The sequence below is a fragment of the Dipodomys spectabilis genome, unplaced genomic scaffold, assembly GCF_019054845.1.
Source record: "Dipodomys spectabilis isolate Male_0828 unplaced genomic scaffold, ASM1905484v1 ptg000644l, whole genome shotgun sequence".
Classification (NCBI taxonomy): domain Eukaryota; kingdom Metazoa; phylum Chordata; class Mammalia; order Rodentia; family Heteromyidae; genus Dipodomys; species Dipodomys spectabilis.
This window is the reverse complement of record NW_024871321.1, coordinates 539,945-567,769: the sequence shown is the minus strand read 5'-3', so window position 1 is coordinate 567,769 and position 27,825 is coordinate 539,945. Positions and strand designations below refer to the sequence as shown.

The 27,825-nt window shown below is 55.8% G+C and overlaps 1 protein-coding gene across 2 annotated transcripts; it reads right to left on the bottom strand.

Annotated features, from left to right (window-relative positions):
- On the bottom strand, positions 1 to 22,883 carry Dusp16 (dual specificity phosphatase 16). Of its 2 annotated transcripts, XM_042671568.1 has the most exons (7): positions 22,841 to 22,883; positions 8,888 to 9,391; positions 8,302 to 8,440; positions 5,511 to 5,674; positions 4,029 to 4,188; positions 3,042 to 3,165; positions 1 to 2,070 (listed from the first exon to the last, which is right to left on the bottom strand). In XM_042671568.1, exons 2-7 carry the CDS (start codon positions 9,113 to 9,115, stop codon positions 969 to 971), a joined length of 1,917 nt encoding a protein of 638 aa, XP_042527502.1. In that variant the 5' UTR covers positions 9,116 to 9,391; positions 22,841 to 22,883; the 3' UTR covers positions 1 to 968. The 2 variants fall into 2 exon arrangements, with proteins under 2 accessions (XP_042527502.1, XP_042527503.1); XM_042671569.1 differs by lacking the exon at positions 22,841 to 22,883 and having other exon boundaries at positions 8,888 to 9,393.
- Between the last annotated feature and the right edge of the window lie 4,942 nt (positions 22,884 to 27,825).

Below are 27,825 nucleotides of genomic sequence, written 5' to 3'. Positions count from 1 at the left end.
CGCCCGCACCTGCGTGTACACAGGCACAGTTCTGACTTTATTTCATATTAACAGACAAGACATCACATGAGAAACGCACAGCGCAGCTCCCACACGTCCCACCCTCGCTCCGCTGTGGTCATGGGTGGCCCCACAAGGACCACGCCCGGGAGCGGCAGGTGACGCGGCAGGGCTTGCCTGGGGCTGGCGAAGGCCACGTGTGGTACCGAGGGGGAGGATGCTGCCTTCCCGACATGTCTGACCCACTCCAGACGCAGCTCCGCAGGGCGCGACCAGGTCTCCTCTGCCTCACTTTACCCCACTCAGCATCATTCTTAAGCACAGAGGCCCCACCACCAGGTCCTAAGTCAGAGCCCACCACTTTTCAGACCAACCCAGGAGCTGGTGCGGAGGAGCCTCGGTGCCTGGCTGGGCGCCTGGCGCTGCCTCCTCCATCTCCCCGGCTTTTTCTCACTAAGTCGTTTCCTAGGAGATTCCGCCTTGATACATTTGCACCATGGATCAAGTGGAAGATGCTCAGCTGAGCCAAGAGCCCTGCAACCTGTGCTTCACGTCCACATGGGGCCTCCAACCCGTCCCAGCCTCGGTGCAGAGGCCTGGGGGATGGAGGACAGGCCGTGGGCAGCGGGGATTCTGTGCCATCGGTGGGGCCGTGGCATGAGGTGGTACTGGCTTAGATCTGGGGAGGCCAACCTGGGACAGGATGGTCTCTCGTGGACTCACCCCTGGCTTCTGCCTTCACTGGCTCCGGGGCTGGCTCGGCCTCCGCCGGAGGAGCCGAGCCATGACTGAAGGTAGTCTCCGTGGGCAGGGCGTGGGGTCGGTGGGCTGCTTCTGCAGGGGCGTGGGCTCCGGCTTCTGCCCTGGCCCCACCGGCCTCTCCCACCATGGCTCCACCTTCCAGAAACAGCCATGGCTGTGTGGACTTCAGCTGTGCAGGGAACGCATCGGGGAGCCGGTGGAGGCCCTCAGGACACTTCGATGACCTCCATGCTGCCCGAGAAGCTGGACTGGCTGCCCACTGTGCCCAGCTCCTCTCGTGAGCGGCTGTCGGCCACCAGGCCCTCCCCGAACTCCATCTGGCAGCTCCTGCGCTTCAGCTGCTTCTCGAAGGGGCTCTCTTCATGCCAGCTGCGCCGCGAGTCTCCGCGCTCGCTGGGCCGCGGCCGTCTGCGCACCGAGCCGCCATGCTCGCCCGTGGGCAGCTGGCTGCAGCTGTAGGCCGAATAGCTGGCCCTGGCGCCGTACATGGCTGAGGCCGCGTAGAAGTGCGGGGGCTCGGTGGCGAAGTACCAGCCGCCGGCCAGCGTGGGGGCCGCGGCCTGCGGGGCCAGTGTGTCCGAGTGCCAGCCCTTGAGGCCCAGCCCCGCGGCGGACTTGGCCAGGTGCTGCTGGCTGGTGGACAGGCCGAGGAGGAAGCCAGCGCGGCCAGTGTCCTCCACGCTGCCGCTCCGCTGCAGCGGTGCAAAGGGCAGCCGGGGGGGTGCCCCTGTCCTCGCGGGGTGCTGGCGCTGGCCCTGGCTGGCCGGGGCCTGCGGGGGCTGCGGCGGCTCCCCATCGGGGCTGCTCTCCGGCGTCTGCTCTGACACCTCCCGCACGGGTGAGAAATGGCTGTGCTTGGCGGGACCATCGAGCGTGGCAGCGGGTTTATACGCATCCGCTGTGTCCTCACGCGCGATCGCGCCTGTCGAGCAGGACACGGACTTGATGTCCAGCGAGAAGGAGCGCTTGAGCCGCTGGCTGTCCTCTGGCTCCGGGGCCAGCTGGAGGCCCCCGAGGGCCTGCGCCAGGGGCCCGGCCTCCACCAGTGCACTGGCCGTGGTGGCCGCAGGCCTCGGCCGGGCCTCCAAGGCAGCACTGAGGGCCCAGGGGCCGCTGCGGGGTGGCTCGCCCCCGTGTCCACTCTCTGGGGCAGCCGCCGCGGGCTCCAGCGGCTTCTCCAGGTGCAGGAGCTTCAGTTTGCCCTTTGGCCCCACGCCAGGCTGCGTCTTGATCTTCTTCTCGTAGTCCAGCAGCTGGCCCAGGAAGTTAAAGTTCGGAGAGATGGTTGGCCTTTTCTCCTTCACAAACCTACGGAAAGAGGATGAGGCCAGGAGCCTGAAACCCACGGCAGCTGCTGATCTTAAGGATTTTCTTTTTTGCCAGTCCTGGGTCTTGAACTCAGGACCTGGCAATGTTCCTGAGCTCTCACGGTCTCTGTGCTCAAGACTAGCGCTCTACCATGTGAGCCACAGCTCCATTGCAGGCTTTGTCTCTGTGTGGTACTAAGAAATAGAACCCATGCATGTTAGGCGAACACTTTACCATTAAGCCACATTCCCAGCTAAGGATTCTAATTTTCTTTCTTTCTTTTTGTCAGTTGTGGGGCTTGAACTCTGGGCCTGGGCGCTGTCTCTCAGCTCTTCAGCTCAAGGTTGGAGCTCTACTGCTTGAGCCACAGTGCTACTTCCAGTTTTCTGGTGGTTTATTGGAGATAAGAGTCTCACGGATTTTCCTGCCCCGGCTGGCTTTGAACCGTGATCCTCAAATCTCAACCTCCTGAATAGCTAGGATTATGGGCGTGCCCACTGGTGCCCGGATTTTTCTTTTTTTCTTGCTGTGGAGCCTGAGCTGGACCTCCTGCCCTGGCCTCCCACATGCTGAGATTACAGCAGTGGGCCCTCCCACCAGGCTCTATCTTAGGAAGACTGGGTGAGTGAAAGGTGGGGGAAAGGGCAGGACAGAGCTACAAGCATCAGCTCGACGTTCCAGCTCTGCCAACTCTGACCCACGGCTTCCAGCATGATGGACAGGGGACGGTCCTGTGCTGGTAACCAGGGAATCCGAATGCCCGGGCTCCATGAGGAGTGCAGTTGAGGTACGGGGCCCTCGTGGCTACTCAAGTCTGAGGCTTAAGATCTGAGGATGATGGTTCAAAGCCAGATGGACAGACAGACCTGACTCACCCACTCTCCTCTCTCCCTGGCTGGAGCTGATGCTGCAGCCCAGCTCATGCACACGCACAGCACCCCCTCTCTGTGGACCGGGGCGGTGGCGCTCACCTGTAGGCCTCGTCCAGGGGCATGTCCATCCGCTTCATGATGTAGGCGATGGCGATGGTGGCGGAGCGGGAGATGCCGGCCAGGCAGTGCACCAGCACGCAGCCGTTGCAGGCCTTCGCTTTCTCTGCACAGTCAAAGCCAACAAAGGAAACGTGAGACTTGCTGCGCCTCCTCCCCTGGTCCTGGGAGTGAAGACACCATCGCACCCGCGCACCAGGGCGGTGGAGGCCCTGGGCGGCCAAGGCCAGCGCGCGGCTCTCCGGGGCAGCCTGGCTGTTGTTTGAATATGTCCTGCCTGCTAAGTATGGGAAACCTGAGAAACACAGATGCGCACGTGGAAGGGGAAGTGTGGCCTCTCCTGACCATAGGACGTGGGGTTTTGTTTCCTGTGTCACTGGACCTCTCGTATTGCCCCGAGTGCACGGGAGAGGGGCTAGCTAAAATCAGTCTCCATCTCCGATGTCCCAGCCGCCATCGCAAGGAGGACTGGTCCCAACTCCTCACCGTAACACTGGAGATGGTTATTTTGTGGGTGGTGCTGGGTTAAGTCTGTATTTCCTTAGGACACGTCTGTGTGTCCTGCAGATTGAACCGACTGGAGTTTGATGACAAAGCCACCACACCATGTGCCCCTTGCTGCCAGGCGACCGCGCGTTGCCTCTGTTGGGTTTTGTCAGCACCCCTAAAGAGGTGTTGCTGGGGTTGGTCCAAGAAGGGGCTTCAGAAATTCACTATTCTGCAAGACTTGAAAAAGTCGGAGGAGGCCTGGAGGCATGGCTCAGGTGGTAGAGCACCAGACACGAGCAAGAAAAAGCAGGAGGGGAGGTGTCATTGACTGGACACACCACCGAGGCACCCAGCACCATGGCCATTGCCTGACCTCCCATGGGTGAGCGCGCACCAGCCCGTGGCATCTCTGGTTTCAGATGTCTGGGGCAGCTCCTTGCATGACAGGGGGTGGAGGGCGGTGCCGCGCTGGGTACCCACCAATGAAGTCCACGGACGCGTCCAGCCACGGCAGGATCCGCTCGCCGAAGCTGTCGCTCACAGGCACGCGCAGGAAGTGGGACTCGGGGATGAAGTCTGGCTTCGGGCAGCTGTTGCTGGCGTTCAGCACGTAGCCAATCCCATGTTGCAGCATAAGCTCCTGCCAGGGACAGGGGAGAGCAGGGGTCACAGGGGCTGGAGGTCACACGCCAGGCCTCAGCAGCCACTTGGCAAGTTCCAGGTTACCATTACTTACTTCACTCACATAGGCAAAGTGGCATTTAGAGGCTTAAAACATAGTCTGTTTGGTTTTGCTTTATGAGAAAAAAGACCCGCTTCAAAAAATACGCTTGAGCGGGGTGCTGGTGCCTCACGCCTGCCTGTCATCCCAGCTACTCAAGAGGCTGGGGGCTGAGGATCGCAGTTCAAAGCCAGCCCGGGCAAGAAAGTCGGAGAAACTCTGATCTCCAATGAACCACCAGAAAACCGGAAGTTGCACTGTGGCTCAGGTGGTAGAGTGCCAGCCTTGAGCTGAAGAACTGAGGGACAGCGCCCAGGCCCTGAGTTTAAACCCCATGACCACCACCACCACCACCAACAAACATGACGAAAGCTGGCATTGGTGGCTCACGCCTGTCATCCCAGCTACTCAGGCTGAGATCAGAGGATCATGATTTGAAGTCAGCCCAGACAGAAAAGTCGCGGTGAGACTCTTATCCCCAGTGAACCACCCAAAAGCTGGAAGAGGAGGAGCTGTGGCTCAAGTGGTAGAATGCTAGACTTGAGCACAAAAGCTCAGAGACAATGCCCAGGCCCTGAGTTCAAGTTTAGGTCCCAGGCTCTGGGACCAGAAAAATAAAAAAGCTTTTAAATCACATCAACGTGGCCATCATAGAGTTCCATGAGCTCCACTGCTTGGGAGAAAAGTGGAACAGAGAATACAGAGCAATGAAGAGATGGCACCGGACAGAGGAGCCTCGGCGCAGCTTGCTGACGTGAAGTGGAATGGTAGCAGTACCTCTGCCCACATTCAGTGGTGGACGCCCCAGGACTGCAACCAGGCACCCCCCCAAAAAAAACAGTGTCAGTCTAAGGGCAGTCAACAGCATGCACATCTTTTTGTGTGTGCCAACCTCCCGACTTGAACTTGTGGCCTGGATGCTGTCTTTGAGCTCTTCTGCTCAAGGCTGGTGCTCTACCACTTGAGCCACAGTGCTACTTCTGGCTTTCTGGTGGTTCATTGGTGATAAAGAGTCTCATGGATTTCCTGCATGGGCTGGTTTTGAACCACAATCTTCCGATCTCAGCCTCCTGAGTAGCTGGGATGCCAGGCATGAGCCAAGGTGCTGGGCCTAAGAGGGCAGGGTAAACAAAGTCCTCTCGGAGGCCAGTGCTGTCAAGTGACAGAAAACTGTCAAGACAGCCAGGACTGCTTCTTCCACTAACCAGCTTCTCCCCTGCCCTCTGACCTCTGCTGCTCACCTTGTTGAGGACGTCCAGCTGGCAGCCCAGGTAAAGGTTGGGAAGGATTCGGGTCGGCCCGGTGTTGGCGACAGGGAGACATGGCTGAGAGATGCAGGTGGGCACCAGGGTGGCCTTCCCTTCACAGAGGCCCGGGAAGCAACGCGAGAACTCGGCGAACCCACCTGAGGACAGACGGAAGGGCCACGTGTCACCCATGGGCAGACACCAGAGGTCACGCATCACCGCACAGGTCCTGTCTGGAGACTCTGTGCCGGCCCAGGCTGGCCAGCCAGGTGCAGAGCCACAGCCCCACATGTGTGAGTTATATCTGCGGGGAATCTGCATGCGTGGCTTCCTTTCTAACTGTCCAGCCAGACCCAGTCCCCCTCCCTCCCACTGCGGCCCCACCCTGCGTATCCAGTCTGAGCCATGCTGACTCTTCCAGTCTCCAGATGCCTCATTTGGTAAAACTGCCGAGGCCCTGGGCTCCCACTTTGCCTTCCATAAGACCAGGGCACCGCTGTCCACCATTGCCCTGGGGTGCCAAGGGGCACTGGGCATCAGGCGTGTGGTGGGACGGAGGTCTCGGTGACGCCTCCTGTGTTCAGCACAATGACCAGGGCCTGGCATCATCAGAGGGAGGCCTCCTCCCCCGACCCACGGCTAGACCCACAGCTAGCCGCTGACTCGCAGCACAGGTCAGCCAGTGCCCATGCCCTGGGCCATGCCCCGCCCAGCACCATGCCCCGCCCAGCACCCGGGCCCAGCACATGCCCCACCAGGCACCTGGGCCTGTGACTTCTGCTCACAAAATAGAGCAAGCCCTTTGCCCAGGGAGCCGCAGCACACACTCGCGTGTTAAAGGCTCCACAGAGTCGCCAAAGAAACGGCTTTTATCTATAAGCTGTTCCAGGCCCATCTGACCACAGGATCCCCTAAACCCTGGCTAAACTCACACCCCTGAGATGTCAGACGAGGCCACGCAGGGGCAGGAGTGGAGTCGGGATTCCTCAGTGCAGCACTCACCATGCTGGCACCGGTGCCCACTGCCAACTCCAGCACCGATGCCCACTGTTCAGGATTTATTATCTTCCACGAGAGTTTCTCTCCTCCCGGTACCTCTGCCCCTTGCTCCAGCCATAATCAAGGACAGGTAGCCACTGCCACAGCGCTGGAGGTCCCACCGCACAAGCAGTGGTCACAGAGCACAGTGCCACCTGTCTGTCTGCCCGTCACACTCGCACTGCGTGGGCCCCAGGACACCTGCTCTTGAAGGTTGTGTGTGACTCAAGGGCGGCTAAAGTTTAAAACGTTCAGCACTGGGCTGGGAAGGTGGCTCAATGGTAGAGCGCTTGCCTTGCATGCCTGAGGCCCTGGGTTCGATTTCTCAGCACCACATAAACAAAAAGAAAAAAAGCCGGAGGTGGCACTGTGGCTCAAGTGGTAGAGCGCTAGCCTTGAGCTGAAGAGCTGAGGGACAGCGCCCAGGCCCAGAGTTCAGGCCCCACGACCGGACCCAAAACAAAAAACAAAAAAAAACGTTCAGCACACCTGAGGCATGCATGACTTACAGACCACTACATTCTAGCACAGCCCAGAGGAAAGGCCTCGCCCCTCCTCGTTCCAACCAGCAGCCCTGTGTTCTATAAATGCCACTGGGGATTCCACTGTGGGGAGAAAATAAAATACATGTAACACCTCTACTGAACAGTTCAGAGTGCAGGCTTGCTTTGCTCTCCTTTGACCCCTTGCTTAAAATTGTAGAGGTGAACACAGAAGCAGTGGTATTGTGGCATTCAAATTTCTTTAAGTCCCAAATTCTAAAGCAGATTCCTCTGTGTGTGTGTGGGGGGGGGGGGGGCACACGCGCACGTGCCAGTCTTGGGGTTTGAACTCAGGGCCTGGGCTTTAACAATTTGAACCACTTCTGGCTTTTTGGTGGTTCATTGGAGATAAGAGTCTCATGGGCTTTCCTGTGCAGGCTGGCCTCTGACTTTGGTTTTCAGATCTCAGCCTCCTAAACAGCTAGGATGACAGGCGGGAGCCTGACCTGATATTGACTTAAAGATCACTACTGCATACAAAAGTGGAACCAAAAGAAAAAAAATTACAAAAAAACTGGAGTTGGAATGGCCTTGAACTTCCATCCTCCCAACCCCTGCCTCCAAGCAGCCAAGATTACAGGCGTGAGCCAGGGTGGAAGAAGCATGCGTGGAGCAGCTGCACCACCCTATCCTGTGAGCCGGGCAGCAAACGCTGGGGGCCACGGGGTCAGGGGGAGGGAGCAAGAGGGTGGAGCAGAGCCCTAACATGCTCCCCAGGGCACGTCTCCCACATGAGTCTCCCAGTGCTTTCTGAAGCCTCCTCACAGCTCAGCATTTCCACTGCTGAGACTGTTTTCCACTTGGAAAACCAAAAAACCCACGGGCAGACCAGGCCGTAATGAAAAGAAGCATCCTTTTCACACACACTACACAGTGAGGAAGGCCCAGGGGGTGACCGCCACTGGCGATCCGCTAGCTCCCTGGGTTTGGGGTGGGCGGACCCTGCTGCTGGTGTGGGCCCCACCAACACAAGGCAGGGAACCCCTCCTGGACTTCACGGCTCTGAGCTGCTGAATGGTATCAGGAGCTTTGCACACGCAGCTAACAGCACCCCGCAGCTGTCAGCCCTGCTCCTACACATCCACAGACCAGGCCACACCCCAGTGGGAAAATCCCAGAGGCTGTAAACCCTTCGTGCCCCTGTGCACGGGCCCGGGAGCCACCCCGAGGCTTGGCCACCCTGGCCCCACGCGGCGTGGCCTCACCTGCGAGCAGGTGAACAGAACGGAAGCTCTTCTCCAGTTTCCCCAGCAGCACAGTGAGAAAGCAGTCGGATGACAGGGATGCCATGTCCTGGGAGCTCTGGTCGTAGACTACCACCGTCTGGGTGCCCTCGATGTCCACCTGGAATGCATACAGGAGGCTGTTTAGGGAGACAGGCGGGCACGGGCTGGCGGGCATCGGCTCCTCGCCACAGGCCGTGTAGGACTCTGCCACGTGCCGAACCCTGAAGCCTGCTTCGGGCAGTCAATGGGACAGGCGACACACCAATGACTTCAACAATGGACATGCTTTCTGCCCTTGGCCTAATGCACAGCAATGAAGGCATCGCTGTGTACTGAAACCAAACAATGAGTTCATCTTCATTCCCGGGGTACGGGGGCGAGGGGGAGGGCACGAGGGGGACGGGGGGGGGGGGGAGGAGCAGCCACGACCTTCCTGTCCGACGGTCACCCAGGGTGACCTTGAGCCTTGATGCCCTGAAGATGCCAGCGTTAGCACACATCACACAAAATGCCCCTAAGAACCATCAGTTCGAGGAGCTAGGGCAGGCTGTGCGCCGATGCCCACCTTGTGCTTGGCCGAGTGTTGGATGAGCTCAGTGATCAGCACTTTGTCCTGCTGCAGCCGGCGCTTCATGAGCTTGGAGCAGTTGACATTGATGGCATCCAGGATGTGGGAGGTGTTATACTCCACGAACGGCCGGCTGTCGATCAGCAGCACCTTCTCTGCCCCGCTCTCCAGCAGGGCCACCAGCCTCTCAGTGACAATGGGACCTGCAGCCGCGTCATGGGCCATGACCACTGCCAATCCTCGGTTCCTCCTCGGTGCCCGCGGCCCAAGAGGGCGGTGTGCTCACAGGCCCAGCTGCCCCATGGCGGGGACAGGGTCAGGGGGCCCAGGCCTGGCAATGCAGGGCCGATCCCATTTTGGGGGTCCTCCTTGTAAGTCCTGGCTCTTGGTTGGCTCTGGTTCCCCTCACAGTACCAGCCGGGATCACGCTGCCCCAGGCACAGGGGCTCGGGGGCAGCCCAGGCGCTGCACCATCCCCGGCCAAGCCCACTGGTTGACAGCCTGCATAGACAGAGACAAAGCATGGGTCAGACCACAGCATGAACTGGTCCTGCTCCTCTCAGCCCACACCGAACGCCTTGTTCATTTGAACCAGCCCCAGAAAGCCACCTGGGTATGGTGCAAGGGAAAATGTGCAAGAGACATTCAAGTTTACCTCCAAGTGTGAAAAGCTCCCAGAAAGCAGCATATTCATGAGTTCTAGTCACCTGGCCCCCAGCACTAAATGGCTGGTATGCAAATAAAATGACTATAGGGCTGGGAAGGTGGCTCAGTGGTAGAGTGTCTGCCTCGCATGCATGAGGCCCTGGGTTCGATTCCAGCAGCACTACATATGCAGAAAAAGCCAGAAGTGGGTGCTGTGGCTCATGTGGTAGAGCGCTCCCCTTGAGCTGAAGAGCTGAGGGACAGCACCCAGGCCCAGAGTTCAAGCCCCACCACCAACAAAATAAATAAATAATAAAATAACTATAAAGGATTATACAAATATGAGAGTAAAAAGACCACAGGCCAGGCACCCATGGCTCCGACCTGATCACAGCCGGAAGCCAATCTGGGCAGAAAATGCCCCATGAGACTCTTATTTCCAATGAACCATCAAAAATTAGAAGTGGCACCGTGGCTAAAAGGAGTAGAACGCTAGCTTTGAGCGAAAGAGTTCAGGGACAGCGTCCAGGACCCGAGTTCAAGCCTCACAACTGGCAAAAAAAAAAAAAAAAAAAAATTTAAAAAATGAAAGGAAGCCGGGCGCTGGTACCTGTAATCCTAGCTACTCAGGAGGCTGAAATCTCAAGATCGCAGTTTGAAGCCACCCTGGGCAGGAAAAGCTGTGAGATTGATTTCTAATGAGCCACCAAAACGCTGGAAATGGAGCTGGGGCTGGAGTGGTATAGGGCTAGCCATCAGCACCGGGACGGTGCCCAGGCCCTGAGTTCAAGCCTCAGTACTGGCACAAAAATAAATAGGTAAACAGATAAATGAATAAAAGAGAGGAAGAAGAATGCCGAGGGTAGGCGCTGGCCTCTCCCCCTCCACCCCCCCCACCCCCCCCACCCCCCCCTTTGCCTCTTCTTCCCCATGCTGTGTTCTCAAGTCACTGATCCCTACCCCCCTGAAATCTCAGCCCCTAGCACAGGACCCCAACATCCCCGGCCCTGTGCCTGTCCCCAGCCATTTCCTGGTGGCAGACAGCGGGAGGAGGAGCTCAGACCTGACCCACCCTCCCCTCCCCCCTTTCTCCAGCCCCTCAAGATGCCGGTGGTAGCCCTGTGCACCATGCCTTCCCCCATGGCTTCCCACAGAGGATGTTCCTCAAGACTACCGTGAGTAAAACCCTCCATGATCCAAAAACAATCTGCAACCCTAACAGTGCACAGACATCTGTGAACCTGTTTCTGATCAACCATGCTTTCCACCGCACCGCTCCCTGCCCACAGGGCGCGCCACGCAACCCCTGCACCGGCCTCCTCAGACAGTCTCCAACCCAGTGTCCTGTTCCCCAACAGGACAGGACAGGCCTTGATCACAAGGATGCCCGGGAAGCACAGAACATGGAAACCTGAGAATACGCCGGAGCTGAGCCCGCCCCCCTCCCTCTTCCGCCCCCCCCCCCCAACTGGCCTCTGGCGACAAGATCCAGGTGACACAGCAAGGTGGAGGTGAGCAGACACAGACACATACAAGGTGGAGCAGATCCCGCTCCCATTGCTTCTCGGGGCAGACAGCCTGGCAGGACAGTACGTGTCCAGCCTCCCCTCCCCCGGGGCCCAGACCCTCCCTGCCCATCTCGCCTGGCAGGGAGCGGGCCGGGCCGAGGCCGCTGGGTCCTGTCCTACTTTTTGCCCCGGCTCAGGTTGCCTGTAGTCCTGAATGGCTGCTGAGGGGTTGTGGGGGCCTCGGGCCTCAGTGATCTTAGTCCTGCTTGTTTACAGAAAGAGTTTTAGTGGGGTCCCATCCTCCCTGCGCCCCCTTCAACTCCGACTTCAAACATTTCATTCCAAAGGACACCCACAGCCCTGTGGTTTTCAAAGTCTTTTTGAATCGAGTAGGACTTAGATAAAAAGAAAATACTTTATCAATTACCTCTCCCCTCCCCAACATACTGGGAAAATCTCACGCAAACTTCCTGAAAGGAGTTGAAAGACTAAAAACTCTTAGATGGATTCACCAGGACTGAAATTAACGTGTAACAAAATCAGTGACAGGGCGCATGCTCTCTCCATGCCCTGCTCTCTTTCTGTGGTGATGGTCCAATACACCAAGGCTCCCTCACCTCCCCAGGGGCCCTGCCGCATTGCAATGCAGGGCACTCTGGGAAATTCAGGAGCCTCACCCTTTAACTCTGCACAGAGAGGAACTGCAGTCCTCCTATTAGTGACATGCATTGCCCAAGAACTGGAGAGAACACCATTATAAGGAAGATCACAACTAATGTTAGCTCAGTACTAGCTTTCCAACCCTGCCAACATCTATATCTAGTAAGTCTCTATTTATTTATTTATTTTGTTGGTCATGGAGCTTAAACTCTGGACCTGGGTGCTGTCCCTCAGCTCTTCAGCTCAAGGCTGGTGCCCTACCACTTGAGCCACAGCTCCACTTCAGGTTTTCTGGTGGTTCATTGGACATCAGAGTCTCATGGCCTTTCCTGCCCAGGCAGGCTTGGAACTGAGATCTTCAGATCTCAACCTCCTGCATAGCTAGGATGACAGGCATGAGTCACCAGCACCAGGCTATAAGTCTTGATTTTATAGAATGAAACAGGATAAAATTAAGACATGCTAAGCAAGATGAATGCTTGGAAAACTGTTTAACAAGGAAGTAGAGATTACCTCATTACAATACAGGAAAGTCCCCAGCTAGCACCTGCTCACCCAGTACCAGCTCACCCAGCAACGGCTTACCCAACACTGGCTCACCCAGCACAGGCTCACCCAGCACAGGCTCATCCAGCACAGGTTCACCGAGCACTGATTCACTTAGCACTTTTCTCCAACCCAGCACTGGCTCAGCCAGGACCAGCTAACTCACCCACCGCTAACTCACCCAGCACCATCTCACCTAGCACCGCAGTCACTCCCCAAAGCCCTCAGCTCCTAAGCAGACAGGCACAAGGCTTGAACACATTCCAGGCTTGGCCTTGGAGCCCAGACCACACCTGCTCCCAAGGCCCCGGGGCTAAAAATAACTGTGGGGCTGGAGGATGGTGGGAGCTGGGGCCAGGGGGTGCTGCAGCCCCCATTACCAGCAGCAACGGGAGACCAGGATTGATCACTAGGGTGTGTGAGTGCATGTGTGTGTGAGTGTGTGGCCATGCCGATGCCCAGCTTCCCCACAGCCCATGTGCCGATTCCCGGAGAGGTCAGGCTGGGGAGAAACAGGGCCCTGTGCAGCCCTCCTGGTCCCCACCAGGGGACACGTATCCCCCACACCTTCTGCCCCCAACCTGCCTGGCAGTGCTGGAGCTGACCCTGGTGGGACCTCTAAAGCCATCCCAGACACCTTCCTCCTGAAGTAGCTCATCTCAGCAGTGTGTCCCAGTGACGTGGGTGTGCAATGCACCACGGAGCCCGCACCCCGGCCCTAGCATGCACACAAGGCAGCAGTGCAGGGCGGAGATCCTCTCCCAACACAGAAAATCACTAGTTAAGTGTCCAACACACTGCTTAGCTGTCCTTGGCGGAAACATGAAAATACCTAATCTCCCCAACCCCCCCCCCAGCCCATGCCACGCCCCACACCACGCCCCACGTGCCCGTGAACTGCCCTCAGCCATCTGCTAGCAAGCATGTGTAAGCGGGGTAAAGTACAACATTGTAAATGTTCAACTTTTTTCTCCTGCAAAACAGTGCTTGCGTCCTGAGGTTGTAGACCGCATCACAAATGAGCTAACTGGTAATTCCGGGGTTGAAGATATGAGCTCATGGACTGAACACCAACGATGTTCATCATCACTTAGGACTGGAATAAAAACACCACCCAGTGGGGCGCCAGTGGCCCACACCTATAAGCCTAGCTACTCAGGAGGCTGAGATCTGAGGATCATGGCTCAAAGCCAGCCCAGGCAGGAAAGTCCTTGAGACTCTTATCTCCAATAAACCACCAGAAAACCGGAAGTGACGCTGTGGCTCAAGAGGTAGAGAGCTCGCCTTGAGCTGAATTGCTGAAGGACAGCACTCAGGCCCAGAGTTCAAGCCCCACAACTGACAAAAAAAATACCACCTAGACTCACCTGTGGGTCTAAAACAGAAACCGGACAGTCACATTGTTGAAAGATGTCCCTTTGGACTTTTCTTCATGTTGACACTGCTGACATTTATTCACTTAATGAAACCCACTGACCTTTGCTCTCTGACCCCGAGAACATAAAAGGTACAAAGTTGAATCTGAACGGAATGCGCTGGCACAATAAGGAGTTGGAAGTGAGACTGAGATGCTCCAAATCTCTAAGCTGTGGAATTCTACCTGGAGCCGTTAACACTGTCCTTTTACAAAATTTTAGGAATTCGCCCCACACCACACAATTCCTCCATGGAGGGAGACAGAGCTTTGAGAAATATGACAGTCCTCTTGGGCTTACCAAAATGTTTCCCATTTTAAAACAGGTTTCTAAAGAACACAGAAAGAAACAGATTTCAAAAGATGAGGAATAACGTAGCCTTAAAAATCTGTGATGTAGCCGGGCGCCAGTGGCTCATGCCTGTAATGCTAGCTACTGGGGAGGCTGAGATCTGAGGATCGAGGTTCAAAGCCAGCCTAGGCAGGAAAGTCCATGAGATTCTTATTTCCAATAAACCACCAGAAAACCGGAAGTGGCACTGTGGCTCAAACAGTAGAGTGCTTGCCTTGAGCTGAAGAGATGAGGGACAGGGCCCAGGCCCAGAGTTCAGGCCCCATGACCAAAATAAATAAATAAATCTGTTGTATAGCCGGGTACCAATGGCTCACACCTAGCTACTAAGGAGGCTGTGATCTGAGGATCATGGTTCAAAGCCAGCCAGGACAGGAAAGTCTGTGAGATCCTTGTCTCCAATAAACCACCAGAGAACCGGAAGTGGCACAGTGGGTCAGGTGGTAAAGTACTCACCTTGAGCTGAAGAGCTGAGGGACAGTGCCCAGGCCTAGCTATTCAACAAACCTGCTGTGGGCAGGCGCTGCCACTGTGGAGTGGGGTGAAAGGCAGTACCTAGTACCCGAGCGGCCAGAAAATTTGGCCTTCCTGGGGCCCATGGGCCAGGCTTTTCCTACAGAGGTAAAGAAAGGCGAGGGCAGAGTGAGGGGCAGGTTGCCCACATTCCCAGAAGAGGAGGGAAATGGTCCACAGGGGCTTCGGGTGGACAGCCCTCATGGCTCATCTTGCCTTGTAAGTGGGGGCAGGGAGGTGGGCCCTAAATTGAGGAGCCCCCTAGAGCAAAGACAAGTGAGATTTCCTAGGAAGCTCCGTTTAAACGAAGAGGCAGAAAGGAGAGAAGGCCAGGGCTGCGCTCACCCCTAAAAGTCACTAAGCAAATACTTGTTCATGCTAATAACAAAGACATCACTAGCAGAAGAATAGATCTTTTGTCTAGAAAAAATGTCTATGAGGCTCAGAAACCAAAGTCTCTGTCTTAATGAATGAACGAAGGTCATGTTCATAATAAAAGAATCACCACTGACTTGTAACGTTTTATCGAAAACTTAAAACTACTTTTTCCTGGCAAAACAAATGCCACAATACCCAATACTTGGTATTTGAACACTCCCCTCAAATACACTTCTTTTTAAACTAACACCACAATGATTACATCCTACAACAAAGCCACAAAAGCTGGTAGGCCTCATCTCCCCTTTGGGCTGCTGGCGCAAGATGAGGGGCTTTCTGCTGTGCAGGATCCTTATTGTCAGTTTTAGAACTAAAAAGCTGCTGGGCGCCGGTGGCTCACGCCTATAATCCTAGCTACTCAGGAGGCTGAGATCTGAGGATCCAGGGCAGGAACATTCGTGAGACTCTTTTTTTTTTTTTTATTTTTTTGTCCGGTCATGGGACCTGAACTCTGGGCCTGGGCGCTGTCCCTCAGCTCTTCAGCTCAAGGCTAGCGCTCTACCACTTGAGCCACAGCACCACTTTCGGCTTTCTTATTTTTGCTTATGTGGTGCTGAGGAATCGAACCCAGGGCCTCAGGCATGCAAGGCAAGCGCTCTACCACTGAGCCAACTTCCCAGCCCCATTCGTGAGACTCTTATCTCCAATAAACCACTAGAAAACCAGAAGTGGCGCTGTGGTTCAGGTGGTAAAGCGCTCGCCTTGAGCTGAAGAGCGCAGAGACAGCGCCCAGCCCCAGAGTTCAAGCCCCACGACCGACCGCTCCCCCTGCAAAAAAAATTAAGCTTCCCGAATAAGCTTCTCAGTCATCCACAGGATAAAAAACAAACACAATTGCTTAAAATACCAATAAGGGTTTCAGAACCAGGACAAGGTTCCTAAACCAATATTTAGGAATCCGGTGGTAATGAAATTAGACACTGTTCCTAAACGGTTCAAAGTGATTCTGGGGTTCATGGGCACCTCTGCATTTTATTCTGAAAAATTCTCCCTTAAATACCTGGGGGTTCATTGGAGTTAAAGAGTCTCACCGACTTCCCTGCCTGGGCTGGCTTTGAACTGTGATCCTCAGATCTCAGCCTCCACTCATTGAGTCCCGGACACATTGCTCTTGTTTTTTATTAAAAAAAAAAAAAAAAAGTGGGAGGACAAGCAAGTGCTCCTAGCTATTCCCCCACCCCCCCAACTCCCATACCAACATCTCTGGGGACCCCACTTCATGGTGCTCCTGCCCCACCATGGCCCCGCCCACAGCTGTGGGGATCCCCCACAGCAGTCACCCCATGAGTCATGAAGACAATGCCACTGCTGGCACGCATGGACGGAGCTAAAGAAGACCCTGCTCGGCCCCGCTGTTCATGGAGACTTCCAAGGGGCGGTAAACGGGTTTAGAACCATTTTCCACAGAGGGAGACGCGTGTTGGGGGGGTGAGGTATTGCGGTGCCGTCGCAGTGACGTCGTGGGGGTGCGGTGATGTCACGGGGTGGCCGTGGACCTGATGCACCAACCAGCATCTTACTGGCCCCGCTTCTCAGACACGCGTGGGTGCCGCCCCGGTCAGAGCCCCATTCCCCTCCCGGTGGCCCACGCGGGGCAGAGCCTCTGCAGTACCGGGCCCCAGGTGAACGCCTCCGAGTACAAACGTCCACAAGTGGGTGCAGGTCAGCGCTGTGATCCACACTCACCGAGGTCAGTACCGTAACTGACCACTCACCGAGATCAGCACCATGACTGACCACTCACCGAGATCAGCACCGGGACCCACGCTCACCAAGATCAGCACCATGACTGACCACTCACTGAGATCAACACTGGGACCGACGCTCACCCAGGCCAGGACATAACTGACCACTCACCGAGGTCAGCACCGCGACCCACGCTCACCGAGGCCAGGACCATAACTGACCACTCACTGAGGTCAGCACCGTGACTGACCGCTCACCGAGATCAGCACCGGGACCCACGCTCACCGAGATCAGCACCATAACTGACCACTCACCAAGATCAGCACCGTGACTGACCGCTCACAAAGCAGATTAGCACCGCAAGTGACCGCACACTGAGGTCAGCACCACGACCCACGCTCACTGAAGTCAGGACCATAACTGACCACTCACCGAGATCAGAGCGCAACCATGCACTGCGATCAGCACCGCGACTCATGGCACTGAGGTCAGGACCAGGACCGACCACTCACTGAGATCAACACCGTGACCGACGCTCGCCGAGGTCAGCACGGTGACTGACCGTGCACCGAGATCAACACTGCACAGAAATGTGCACAGCGACCCACGTTCACCAAGCAGATCAGCACCATGACTGACCACTCACCAAGATCAGCACCATGACCAACCGCTCACCAAGCAGATCAGCGCTATGATTGACTGTTCACCAAGCAGATCAGCACCGTGACTGACCACTCATTGAGCTCTGGGTACCACCTCACACACACACACACACACAGCTACATGGAGACTATTTAGACCCACCCCATCTTTTTCACTACACATCTGTGTGTACCTGCCTTTCTCCATGGACCTCAGCCAAAACAATGGGTCCACACAGATGGAACGTAGATGCTATTATGCCAGCAGACCAGGCATTTCCCAGTCCTGGACTGCCTAGCACCACACAGCCCTTACCACACTAGACATGACGTTAATGTTCCCATAAAAAACAAATGGCAAGCCGGGCGCTGGTGGCTCACGCCTGTAATCCTAGTTACTCAGGAGGCTGAGATCTGAGGATCGCGGTTCAAAGCCAGCCCGGGCAGGAGAGACCGTGAGACTCCTATCTCCAATAAACCACCAGAAAACCGGAAGTGGCGCTGTAGCTCAAGTGGTAGAGCACTCGCCTTGAGCTGAAGAGCTGAGGGATAGCGCCCAGGCCCAGAGCTCAAGCCCCATGACCGACCAAAAAAAAAAAAAATGGCAGCCGGGAGCCCGTGGCTCACGCCTGTAATCCTAGCTATTCAGGAGGATGAGATCTGAGGATGGCAGTTCAAAGCCACCCCAGGCAGGAAAGTCCGTGAGACTCTCATCTCCAATGAACCACCAGAAAACCAGAAGTGGCACTGTGGTTCAAGTGGTAGAGCACTAATCTTGAGTTGAAGAGCTGAGAGATAGCACCCAGGCCCAGAGTTCAAGCCCCACGACCACCACCAACAACAACAAAAAATATATATATAAGCTATGTAGAAGGTTAATTATCAAATTGGTTCTGACTGTGTGTGGATATTCAAATTTCCACATCAATATCAGTCATCAGAGTATCTCAGGCTGCAGGTTCACAGAGCAATGGGACTGCAGCCAGCCTCTATAACTTCCTTACTCATCAGTCACCTGAGGTAGAAACTTTTCTGCAGCTTACCGTCCTCTCCTGTCAGACTGTAAGTTCCAGAAGGCCAAAACCCTTCTGTCTTGTTTTCCCTAGCATGGATGGTGCATTTGGTTGAGGGGTGACAGAATCCTGCACATTATTAGAAGGATGCACAGACTCAACTCCCCAGGCCGGACTCCAGTTCTGTTATCACTGAGATCTGAGAATCATGGTTCAAAGCCAGTCTGGGCAGGAAAGGCTGTAAGACTCTTATCTCCAATAAACCACTAGAAAACCTGAAGTGGCCCTGTGGTTCAAGTGGTAGAATGCTCACCTTGAGCTGAAGAGTTGAGGGACCGTGCCCAGGCCCAGAGTTAAAGTCCCACGACTGACAAAACAAAAACAAAAACAAAACCCACTAGAATGAGTCCTCCTCCATCCTGGAAGTTTCCAGGATTTTATTGTGTGTTTGTGTGCGCGCGAGTGCGCGTGCACATGCGTGCGTGTACACTGGTCCTAGGGTTTCAACTCAGGGCCTGAGTGCTGTCTCTGAGCTCTTTTGCTCAAGGCTAGGGTTCTCACTTCTGGCTTTTTAGTGGTTAATTGGAGATAAGAGCTTCACAGACTTTCCTGCCAGGGCTGGCCTCAAACTGGGATTCTCGGATCTCAACCTCCTGAGTAGCTGAGATTAAAGGGGTGAGCCTGAGCCGGGCGCTGGTGGCTCACGCCTGTAATCCTAGCTACTCAGGAGGCTGAGATCTGAGGATCGCGGTTCAAAGCCAGCCCGGGCAGGAGAGACCGTGAGACTCCTATCTCCAATAAACCACCAGAAAACCAGAAGTGGCGCTGTAGCTCAAGTGGTAGAGCGCTCGCCCTGAGCTGAAGAGCTGAGGGACAGCGCCCAGGCCCAGAGTTCAAGTCCCACGACCGACAAAAAAAAAAAGGGGGTGAGCCCAGCTCATAGCCATACCTCCCTTCTTGTAGCTGAGGTACGAAAGGGGTTCCCATTCATGCCAAGTTGTCTATTTCCTTCTCTACTAGTCCAGTGAGCTTTGGACTTTGGCCTCATTCAGTCTGCCTTAGATCCTTTCCTTTAAACAGCTCTTGTTCCCTCTGGTCCTTTACATAACTGAATTACTAACCCTATCTCAATCTCTGGTGTGTGAGGACCACACTTCTTTAAGTTCAGCCAGCCTTTAAGGCCTTCCCCTCTATTTACATCACAATACAACACAACAACAAAATTGGGTTAAATGACAACAAACACTGGAAAATATCCTTATGAAATTTACTTTCTGAATCTCATTTTTTGCGTAAGCCCAGTGTTAGTAAGATTCTATCAGGCTCAATTTTAAAATCCAGTGCAATTTTGAACAAAGAAAAAATTAAAGCTAGCCGGGCACTAGTGGCTCATGCCTGTAATCCTAGCTACTCAATAGGCTGAGATCTGAGGGTCACAGTTCAGAGCCAGCCCGAGCAAGAAAGTCCTTGAAACTCTTATCTCCAATAAACCATTAAAAAACCAGAAATGCAGCTGTAGCTCAAGTGGTAGAGCACTAGCCTTGAGCTGAAGAGCTGAGGGACAGCGCCCAGGCCCAGAGTTCAAGCCCATAACCAACCAAAAAAAAAAAGAAAAAGTTAAAGCCAACTAAGCAAGCACTGGTGTTTTTTTTTTTTTTTTCCCTAGGAAATCTTTTTAACTTGTTCTTCAGGCTGCTGGAGTCTGTTGTAAAATGTGGTTTTTTTCCCTGATTGCCTTTCCTTGACATTCTGATCCAAGCAAATTTGCCCTATGTCCATTTACATTTCCAAACTGAAGTATCTTGCAGTTGAGAACTTAAAACTGGTGTGTGTGTGTGTGTGTGTGTGTGTGTGTGTGTGTGTGTGTGTGTGTGTGTGTGTGTGTGTGTGTGTGTCCTGGGCACTGTCCTAGAGCTTTGTGCTCAAGCACTCTATCCCTTGAGGCACAGCTCCACTTCTGGATTTTTAGTGGTTTATTGGAGATAAGAGTCTCACGGACTTTCCTGCCCTGGCTGGCTTTGAACTGTGATCCTCAGATCTCAGCCACCTAAGTAGCTAGGATTATAGGCGTGAGCCACAGGTGCCAGACACAATATTCTTGTTTTGAAGTTTGAAAAGCCGTAGCTCAACTACCTGTGAGTTAGCTCAGAGGTGAAGAGAAGCATTCTCCGCCCATACAGCTGCTGCCTGGAAGCCTCTGGAATCCAGACTGTGCACCCCACCTTGCTCTTACAGGTGCTCAATTGGGGTCACAGCTGAGCAGCGGTCAGGGACTTCCCAGAGTAAAGGGTGCAGCAGGCAGAGGCCTAGCCCCGTGCCCCACCAAAAGTACGCACTAACCAAACGTTCTGGAAAACCTGTAAGATTTTCAATTAAAGGTTAAAAAAGAAAAAAAAAAAGTTCCATCTCAGCACTACAGGTGACACCGGTTCCGTATGTCTGAAAGTAGGTTTAGTAGTGCTGGGACCAACTACAATTCAAGACCAGTTCATTTCTAATTCTCCCCAGTGTGAAACATTGACAAGCGCCAATTATTTTACCTAAAAGCCAGCTCTGACTGGAGTTATTTAGTTCCCCCACCCCCTTTTTTTTTGGGGGGGGGGGGTCTGGTCGTGGGGCCTGAACTCTGGGCCTGGCCGCTGGCCTTCAGCTCAAGTCTAGCGCTCTACCGCTTGAGCCACAGCGCCACTTCCGGCTTTTTGCTTATGTGATGCTGAGGAATCGAACCCAGGGCCTCAGGAATGCAAGGTAAGCGCTCTACCACTGAGCCACCTTCCCAGCCCCATCCCCACCCCTTTTTTTAACCTAAGATAATGTGAATGACAACAAAACTCTGCTACTACCTGGGCACCAGTGGCTCGCTCACCCTGTAATCCTAACTACTCAGGAGGCAGGAAAGTCTGTGAGACACTTATCTCCAATAAACCACTAGAAAACCGGAAGTGGCCCTGTGGCTCATGTGGTAGAGCGCTCACCTTGAGCTGAAGAGCACAGAGACAGGGCCCAGGCCCAGAGTTCAAGCTCCATGACTGAAAAAACAAAAAAACAACTCTGCTACTGGCTTTTTGGTAGTTCATTGGAGATGAAGACACGAAGACACTCACAGACCTTGCTGCACACCCCCTTTGCCCCCCCTTCTCCCCCTTCAAACCTCAGTGTGTTCAGTCCTCCGATCTCAGCCTCCTGAGTAGCTGGGATTACAGGCGTGAGCCACTGGCGCCCAGCACAAACAAAACCCCAGTATTTTCCCAAGCAGTCTTCCACATACAGACTCAGTACTTCCCACCACTTTTTCTCTCGTGTCCTAGTGACTCTCTTGACTACAACACTCACATAAAGCGGTGGATTCTTAGTTTTCCTAATTAATTCTCCAGGCCACTGCTCTCACAGCACACACACACACCCCAGCCCTAAAGCGAGGCCTTCCCCTGCCCTGCTCATCAATGTTCTACCTTCTTTTAACACGTACCTGCACTTCCAGACTCGGGTGGGTGTGTGGAGAGGCCTGGGGAGCCGGGCCTCCTTCGGCCCCCCTCGGCCCCCGAGCCCGGGAAACAGCTTCCTGCACCCCATCGCCCAAACCCAGGTTCGCACGGGCGGCAGCAGATTGTATGCACACACACACACACACACACACACACACACACGTTGAGAAAGACGAAGCACACCTGGTCATTTCCTAAACAGGTCTGATGGGTTTGGCCGGCGGGGTGCGGGGCCGGCGAGGCGCACCGCGGCTCCCCCCGCCGGGGTTCCGGGCCCGCCAGGCGCACCCCGGCACCCCGCGGCACAGGTGTCCCCCACGCCGGCCAGCCCCTCGGCCTTGCGAAGCTCTCCCAGCCATCCTGAGCACTTCCCAGGACCTCACGCTTCCCTGCACACACACGGGCATCCGGGCTAAGTGTGCAAAGGGGCTGCGGTGAGTGAGCGCAACACCTGCCGGTGGCGGGGCGGGGGAGGGGCTCTGCCCCTCCTGGGACCCCCGCCCCGCCCCCTATCCTCACACCACACCGGTGCTCGGCGCTTCCATCTCTCAAGACACCCCTGAACCCCCGGAGCCGCCGGAACCCCCCCCTGGACGCCCTGAACCCCGATCCAGAGTTCCAGCCGCTCCGCAGGGTGCCCCGGGGTGAGGGGTGAGAAGTGAGCGGGCCCAGGGTGAGGGGTGAGGGGAGCGGGGATCCGGGGTGAGGGGTGAGGGGAGCGGGGATCCGGGGTGAGGGGTGAGGGGAGCGGGGATCCGGGGTGAGGGGAGCAGGGTGAGGGGTGAGGGGAGCGGGGATCCGGGGTGAGGGGAGCAGGGTGAGGGGTGAGGGGAGCGGGGATCCGGGGTGAGGGGAGCAGGGTGAGGGGTGAGGGGAGCACGGGGGTCTGGGGTGAGGGGAGCACGGGGGTCCGGGGTGAGGGGAGCGGGGCCCCGCGTGCGCCCCGCGGTGAGGGGAGCGGGGCCCGGCAGCGCTCGCGGCTTGGCCTGCGGGGTCCCGTCGGGTCCGGCCCGCGCCCCGCCGCCCGCGCCCCGCGCCCCGCTGCTGACCTCCGGCCTCCGGGTCCGCGCGGGCCGAGTCCCCGGCGTCCGGCCCGGCGCCCGCCTGCGGCCCACCGGCCGTCCCGGGCCGTCGCTGTCGCCGCGTCCCCGTCTTCTCGCCGAGGGACCGGGGCCCAGGCGGCTGCTCTCGACTCGCCGGAAAAGGTCGAGCAGCGGGAGGAAGGGGTCGGGACCGGCCGGGCGCGGGGCGCGGGCCGCGGGGCGGGCGGGCGGGGGCGGGGGTGCGGGCCGAGCCGCGGGTCAGGAAACTTCAAGCGCCGATGAGGTCATCGGTTTAAAAATAAAGCGATGGCGTCACTTGAAACCAATCCCAGTGAATGAACTCAGCGGATCCCCGCGGAGGGCGGGGCCGGCCGGCCGGGGCGGGGCGCGACTCGCGGAGGGGCGGGGCCGCGACTCGCGGAGGGGCGGGGCCTCGGGGAGGACGCCGCCGCAGGGCTCCGCGCTGGGAGGGGCGGGGCCTCGGAGAGGTGGTCCCGTGCAGGGTGGGGGCGGGGCCTCGGGGAAGGCGCCGCGCGCAGGGGGCCGGGACCTCAGGGAGGGCCTCCGTGCAGGGAGGGCGGGGCTTCGGGGAGGGCGTCCCTACAGGGAGGGGGCGGGGCCTCGGGGAGGGTAGCGCGGGTAGGGAGGGGCGGGTCTTCAGGGAGAGCGTCCTTGTAGGGAGGGGCGGGGCCTCGGCGAGAGGCGGGGACGGAGGGGGCGGAGGGGAAGCGGGGAGGCCCGGGAGAAAGGGGCGGGACCTCGGGGAGTGGAGGGACCGCCCGGGAAGGGGCGGGGCCGTTCTGGGCGGGGCCACGACGGCGCGGGCGGGCCTTGTGTCTGGAGGAGGCGGGAAGGGGGCGTGCAGCGGGGGGGCCTGGGGGTTGGGGGAGGGTGGGCGGGGCGGCGCGCTCCGGGCCTCCGCTTCACACCCCCCGAGGTGGGGCCCGAGGCCCGCGCGGCCGCGCACTCGGAGGGCGCTCGTCGTGAGAGGCCCCACGTGGCCGGCCCCTGGACTATTTGTAGTCGCAGGCGCGGTGACGTCACGGCGCAGCGCGCCGGCGCGGCGACGCACGCCGCCTGAGATCTCTTAGAAACAAACCTCTTCTGCGTGATCGGGTGGTAGTCGTCGTTCACGCGTTCTCGACTCTTCTCCCGCCGATCTTTCCTGAAGATCTGGTCCCACTGGGCTGCAAAGGCGAGGGCGGAGGCGGCGCCCTGAGGGCGGGGACCGGGCAGGCCTCGCGGGGACCCCTGAGGACGGGGACCGGGCAGGCCTCGCGGGGATCCCGGCAGGCCTCGCTGGGACCCCTGAGGGCGGGGACCGGGCAGGCCTCGCGGGGACCCCTGAGGACGGGGATCGGGCAGGCCTCGCGGGGACCCCTGAGGGCGGGGACCAGGCAGGCCTCGCGGGGACCCGGGGCTGAGGTGTCGGGGTCCTCGTTCCAAGCCAGCCCACGCAGGATCGTGGCGGAGACCCTGCTCTCTCAACCCGCAGAAAAGCCCGCGGTGGAGATCTGGCTGCGGGGATACATCGCCAGCCCTGAGCAGAAAGCTCCGGGACAACGCCCCAGGCCCCGAGTTCGAGGCCCAGGACCGGCACACGCGCGTGCAAAAGTAAGAATGGCAAAGAACCTCGCTTGAAGAAGCATCGTGGAACACCCCTGTGAGTGCTTCCGGCTCATTTCTTTCAGGAGAACAAGGGTTCCCTCTGAAGATGGGGACAGCCAGGCTCTGCTCTGTGACAAGGCCGCAGACGCACACCTATGGGGCCTGTGTCTTGACCTCTGCTGACCCAGGGTCTCTCCCATCCTAACCCTCTTGTGAGCCAGGAGTTAGAGCTGTAGCTCCACGGGGACCCTGGAAAGAGACATCTATAAACCCACTGGCCGTGTCTACGATTCAAAATCCACTGGAGTCCGGAGAGAAAAGACAGCGAGGTGGGAAGAAGGGAACCTGGCCAGGGGAGGGTGGGTGGACCGGAGAGGTCCCCAGGACAGTGTCACCTTGTCCCCTTCCTGTTACCTCCATTTCTCAGAAATGCCTGAAAACTTCCCACCCCTTCTCCATTTATACACTTGTGGAATGGCTTCTGCACATGAGTTCTTCGAGGAGCCTCTTGACATATAAATTAGGAAACAAGACACCAATGATTATAAAAACGGATTAAAAATCTCAGCTGATGGGCTGGGAAGGTGGCTCAGTGGTAGAGGGCTTGCCTTGCATGCATGAGGCACTGGGTTCAATTCCTCAGCACCACATAAGCGGACAAAAAAAAAGCCAGAAGTGGTACTGTGGCTCAAGTGGTAGAGCGCTAGCCTTGAGCTGAAGAGCTGAGGGACAGCGCCCAGGCCCAGAGTTCAGGCCCCACGACCGGACCCCCAAAAAAAAAATCTCAGCTGATAATTGAATGGCACCCAACATTGATGAAAATACTGGAGAGGCCTGGGAAGTTGGCTCAGTGGTCGAGTGCTCACCTAGCACGCATGGAGCCCTGGGTTCGATTCCTCAGTACCACATACACAGAAAAAACCAGAAACGGTGCTGTGCCTCAAGTGGTAGAGTGCTAGCCTTGAGCAAAAGTAGCTCAAGGACAGCGTCCAGGCCTTGCGTTCCAGCCCCAGGACTGGTTAAAAAAAAAAAAAAGTAAAAATTATTTCTATGCACAAGCCTCTGGAAAGGAAAGATGGGAAGCTGAACTCAAAGCCATCAGAGTCCAAAGACCCATAGAGTCCACAAGGTGTGGCCGCCCCTGGCATCTGTGGGGTGAAGGTCCAGGGCCAGACTTGCAGTTTATTGGCCAGTTTCTCTGCGGGCTTAGTCCGTGGTGAGATCACCAGGGGAGGAGAAAAGTGGTTAGGAAGCAGTAGACAAGCCCAGAGATGGGGAAGAAGGAACTTGGGGCCTCGAGAAAAAGCAATACTGACCTTCAGCCCAGGAAGAAGTGTTGGTAGAGGCCCTCCAAGCCTGCTTTAGCAGATATGTCAGGGCAGGAAGATTTACTGAAGACCAAGTGGCAAGATTTCAGTCACTGCAAAGAAAAGGAAGAAAGTGGAAACAAGGAATCAGGGAGTGCCTGCCAGCCTGCTACCCACGAAGGGGGTCCAGGCTCCAGGAAATGAGAGCTAGGCCCTGCCTGAAACATGACTGAGTTCAAACCCCAGTACTACTGGAAGAAAGAAGGAAGGAAGGAAAATGGAAACAATAGGACCTGTTCTTTCCACAAGGTTGAGTGTTAAAGGAGAAAAATCAGGAGACAGGGTGGTGAGGACCTACAGAGATCCCCGGGACCCAAAGATGTCACTAAAGTTTGCTTTTGTTTTGTACAACAAGCAACTATTAAAAGAGAGGGAGAAAAAGCCAGCACCGGTGGCTCATGCTTGTAATTCTAGCCACTCAGGAGGAGGCTGAGATCTGAGGAGTACAGTTCAAAGACAGCCCAGGAAGGAAAAATCCGTGAGACTCATTTGCAATGAACCACCAAAAAGCCGGAAGTAGAGCTGTGACTCAAGTGGTAGAACACTAGCCTTGCCTGGAAAAGCTCAGGGATAGCACCCAGGCCCTGAGTTCAAGACCCAGGACCAGCACACAACTACAAATACACATATACACATGTCTACCTCCTTGTGTTGATGGGAAGGCTGTGTTTAAACTGGGGAACACCAGATGTAATTAAGTACTAGTGGTAGAGCACTCTCCTTGAATTGAAGAGCTCAGGGATAGCACCTAGGTCCAGAGTTCAAGCCCCACGACTGACCAAAATAAAAAAAACACAAGAAACTCAGGTAGTCTCTGGAAATGTCTGGTCTTTGTGGCTGGGAGGAAAAGAACTCAGGAAAGTGACCTCACGTATTGACTGTGGTGCCATTCCTTCTGGACCAGGGTACCCGTGTCCTACCTATATTTTCTTGGCTCCATTCTGCTGCTAACACCACAAAGAATGGCAAGGCCCCCAACACAAAACAGTTACTAAAATGGAAAAGTATTAGCGTGGCACTGGGGGCTCACACCTGGCTACTCAGGAGGCTGAGATCTGAGGATCAAGGTTCAAAGTCAGCCCAAGCAGAAATGTCTGTGATATTTTGTCTACAATTATCCAGAAAAATACAGGACTAGGTGTGTGCACAAAAAGATAGTCTTCTTGGTAGGGCTTTTAAAAAATAATGATTTGTTACTGTTAGTCTATTGTACAGAGGGACTACCATTTACTTTTTAATGAATTTTTATTTCCCCAAACGTATCTCACAACAGTTACTACTGAGACTTTTCTTTGTGTCCTCTAGTTAAATTATTTTGAGTGGCTCCACAAGAGACAGCACAGAAGAATAAAATCTAGTCTGTATTTTCAGGAAACTCACAGCTAGCTTGGCATCACAGATTAACAAGACCGGGGTGATTTTGAAGGCTGAAACTCTGGATGCAGAGCAGGTAAAGGAGGCTGCGGTGACCTTGAGAACTGGGGCAGAGACAATGCGTTCACCTGGCATCTGGACCAGTCTTTCTTGTTCCTCTCTGTGATTGACTGATAGGGTCTTTCTTGTCCCTCTCGGTTTGCTTGATGGATTGGGTCTTTCTTGGCTCTCTCTGTGATTGATTTATTGGTTAATGAGGTCTTTCTTGTCCCTGTGATTGGTTGATTGGTTGATTGGGTCTTTCTTGACCCTGTGATTGATTGGGTCTTTCTTAGCCCTGTGATTGATTGATTGATCAGGCTTTTCTTGTCCCTCTCATTGATTGGTTGATTGATTGTGTCTTTTTTGTCCCTCTCTAATTGTTGGCTCTCTCTGTGATTGATTTATTGGTTAATGAGGTCTTTCTTGTCCCTGTGATTGGTTGATTGGTTGATTGGGTCTTTCTTGACCCTGTGATTGATTGGGTCTTTCTTAGCCCTGTGATTGATTGATTGATCAGGCTTTTCTTGTCCCTCTCATTGATTGGTTGATTGATTGTGTCTTTTTTGTCCCTCTCTAATTGATGGATTGATTGGGTCTTTC

Bases quoted from the DNA above. Each gene is read 5' to 3' on its own strand.
- Dusp16 (XM_042671568.1), bottom strand. From the start codon at position 9,115: ATGGCCCATGACGCGGCTGCAGGTCCCATTGTCACTGAGAGGCTGGTG. The intron at 4,189-5,510 runs GTGAGCAGCAGA...TGTCCCTGGCAG, and splicing joins AGCTGGACGTCCTCAACAAG to GAGCTTATGCTGCAACATGG. The intron at 2,071-3,041 runs GTGAGCGCCACC...CTCTTTCCGTAG, and splicing joins CCCCTGGACGAGGCCTACAG to GTTTGTGAAGGAGAAAAGGC.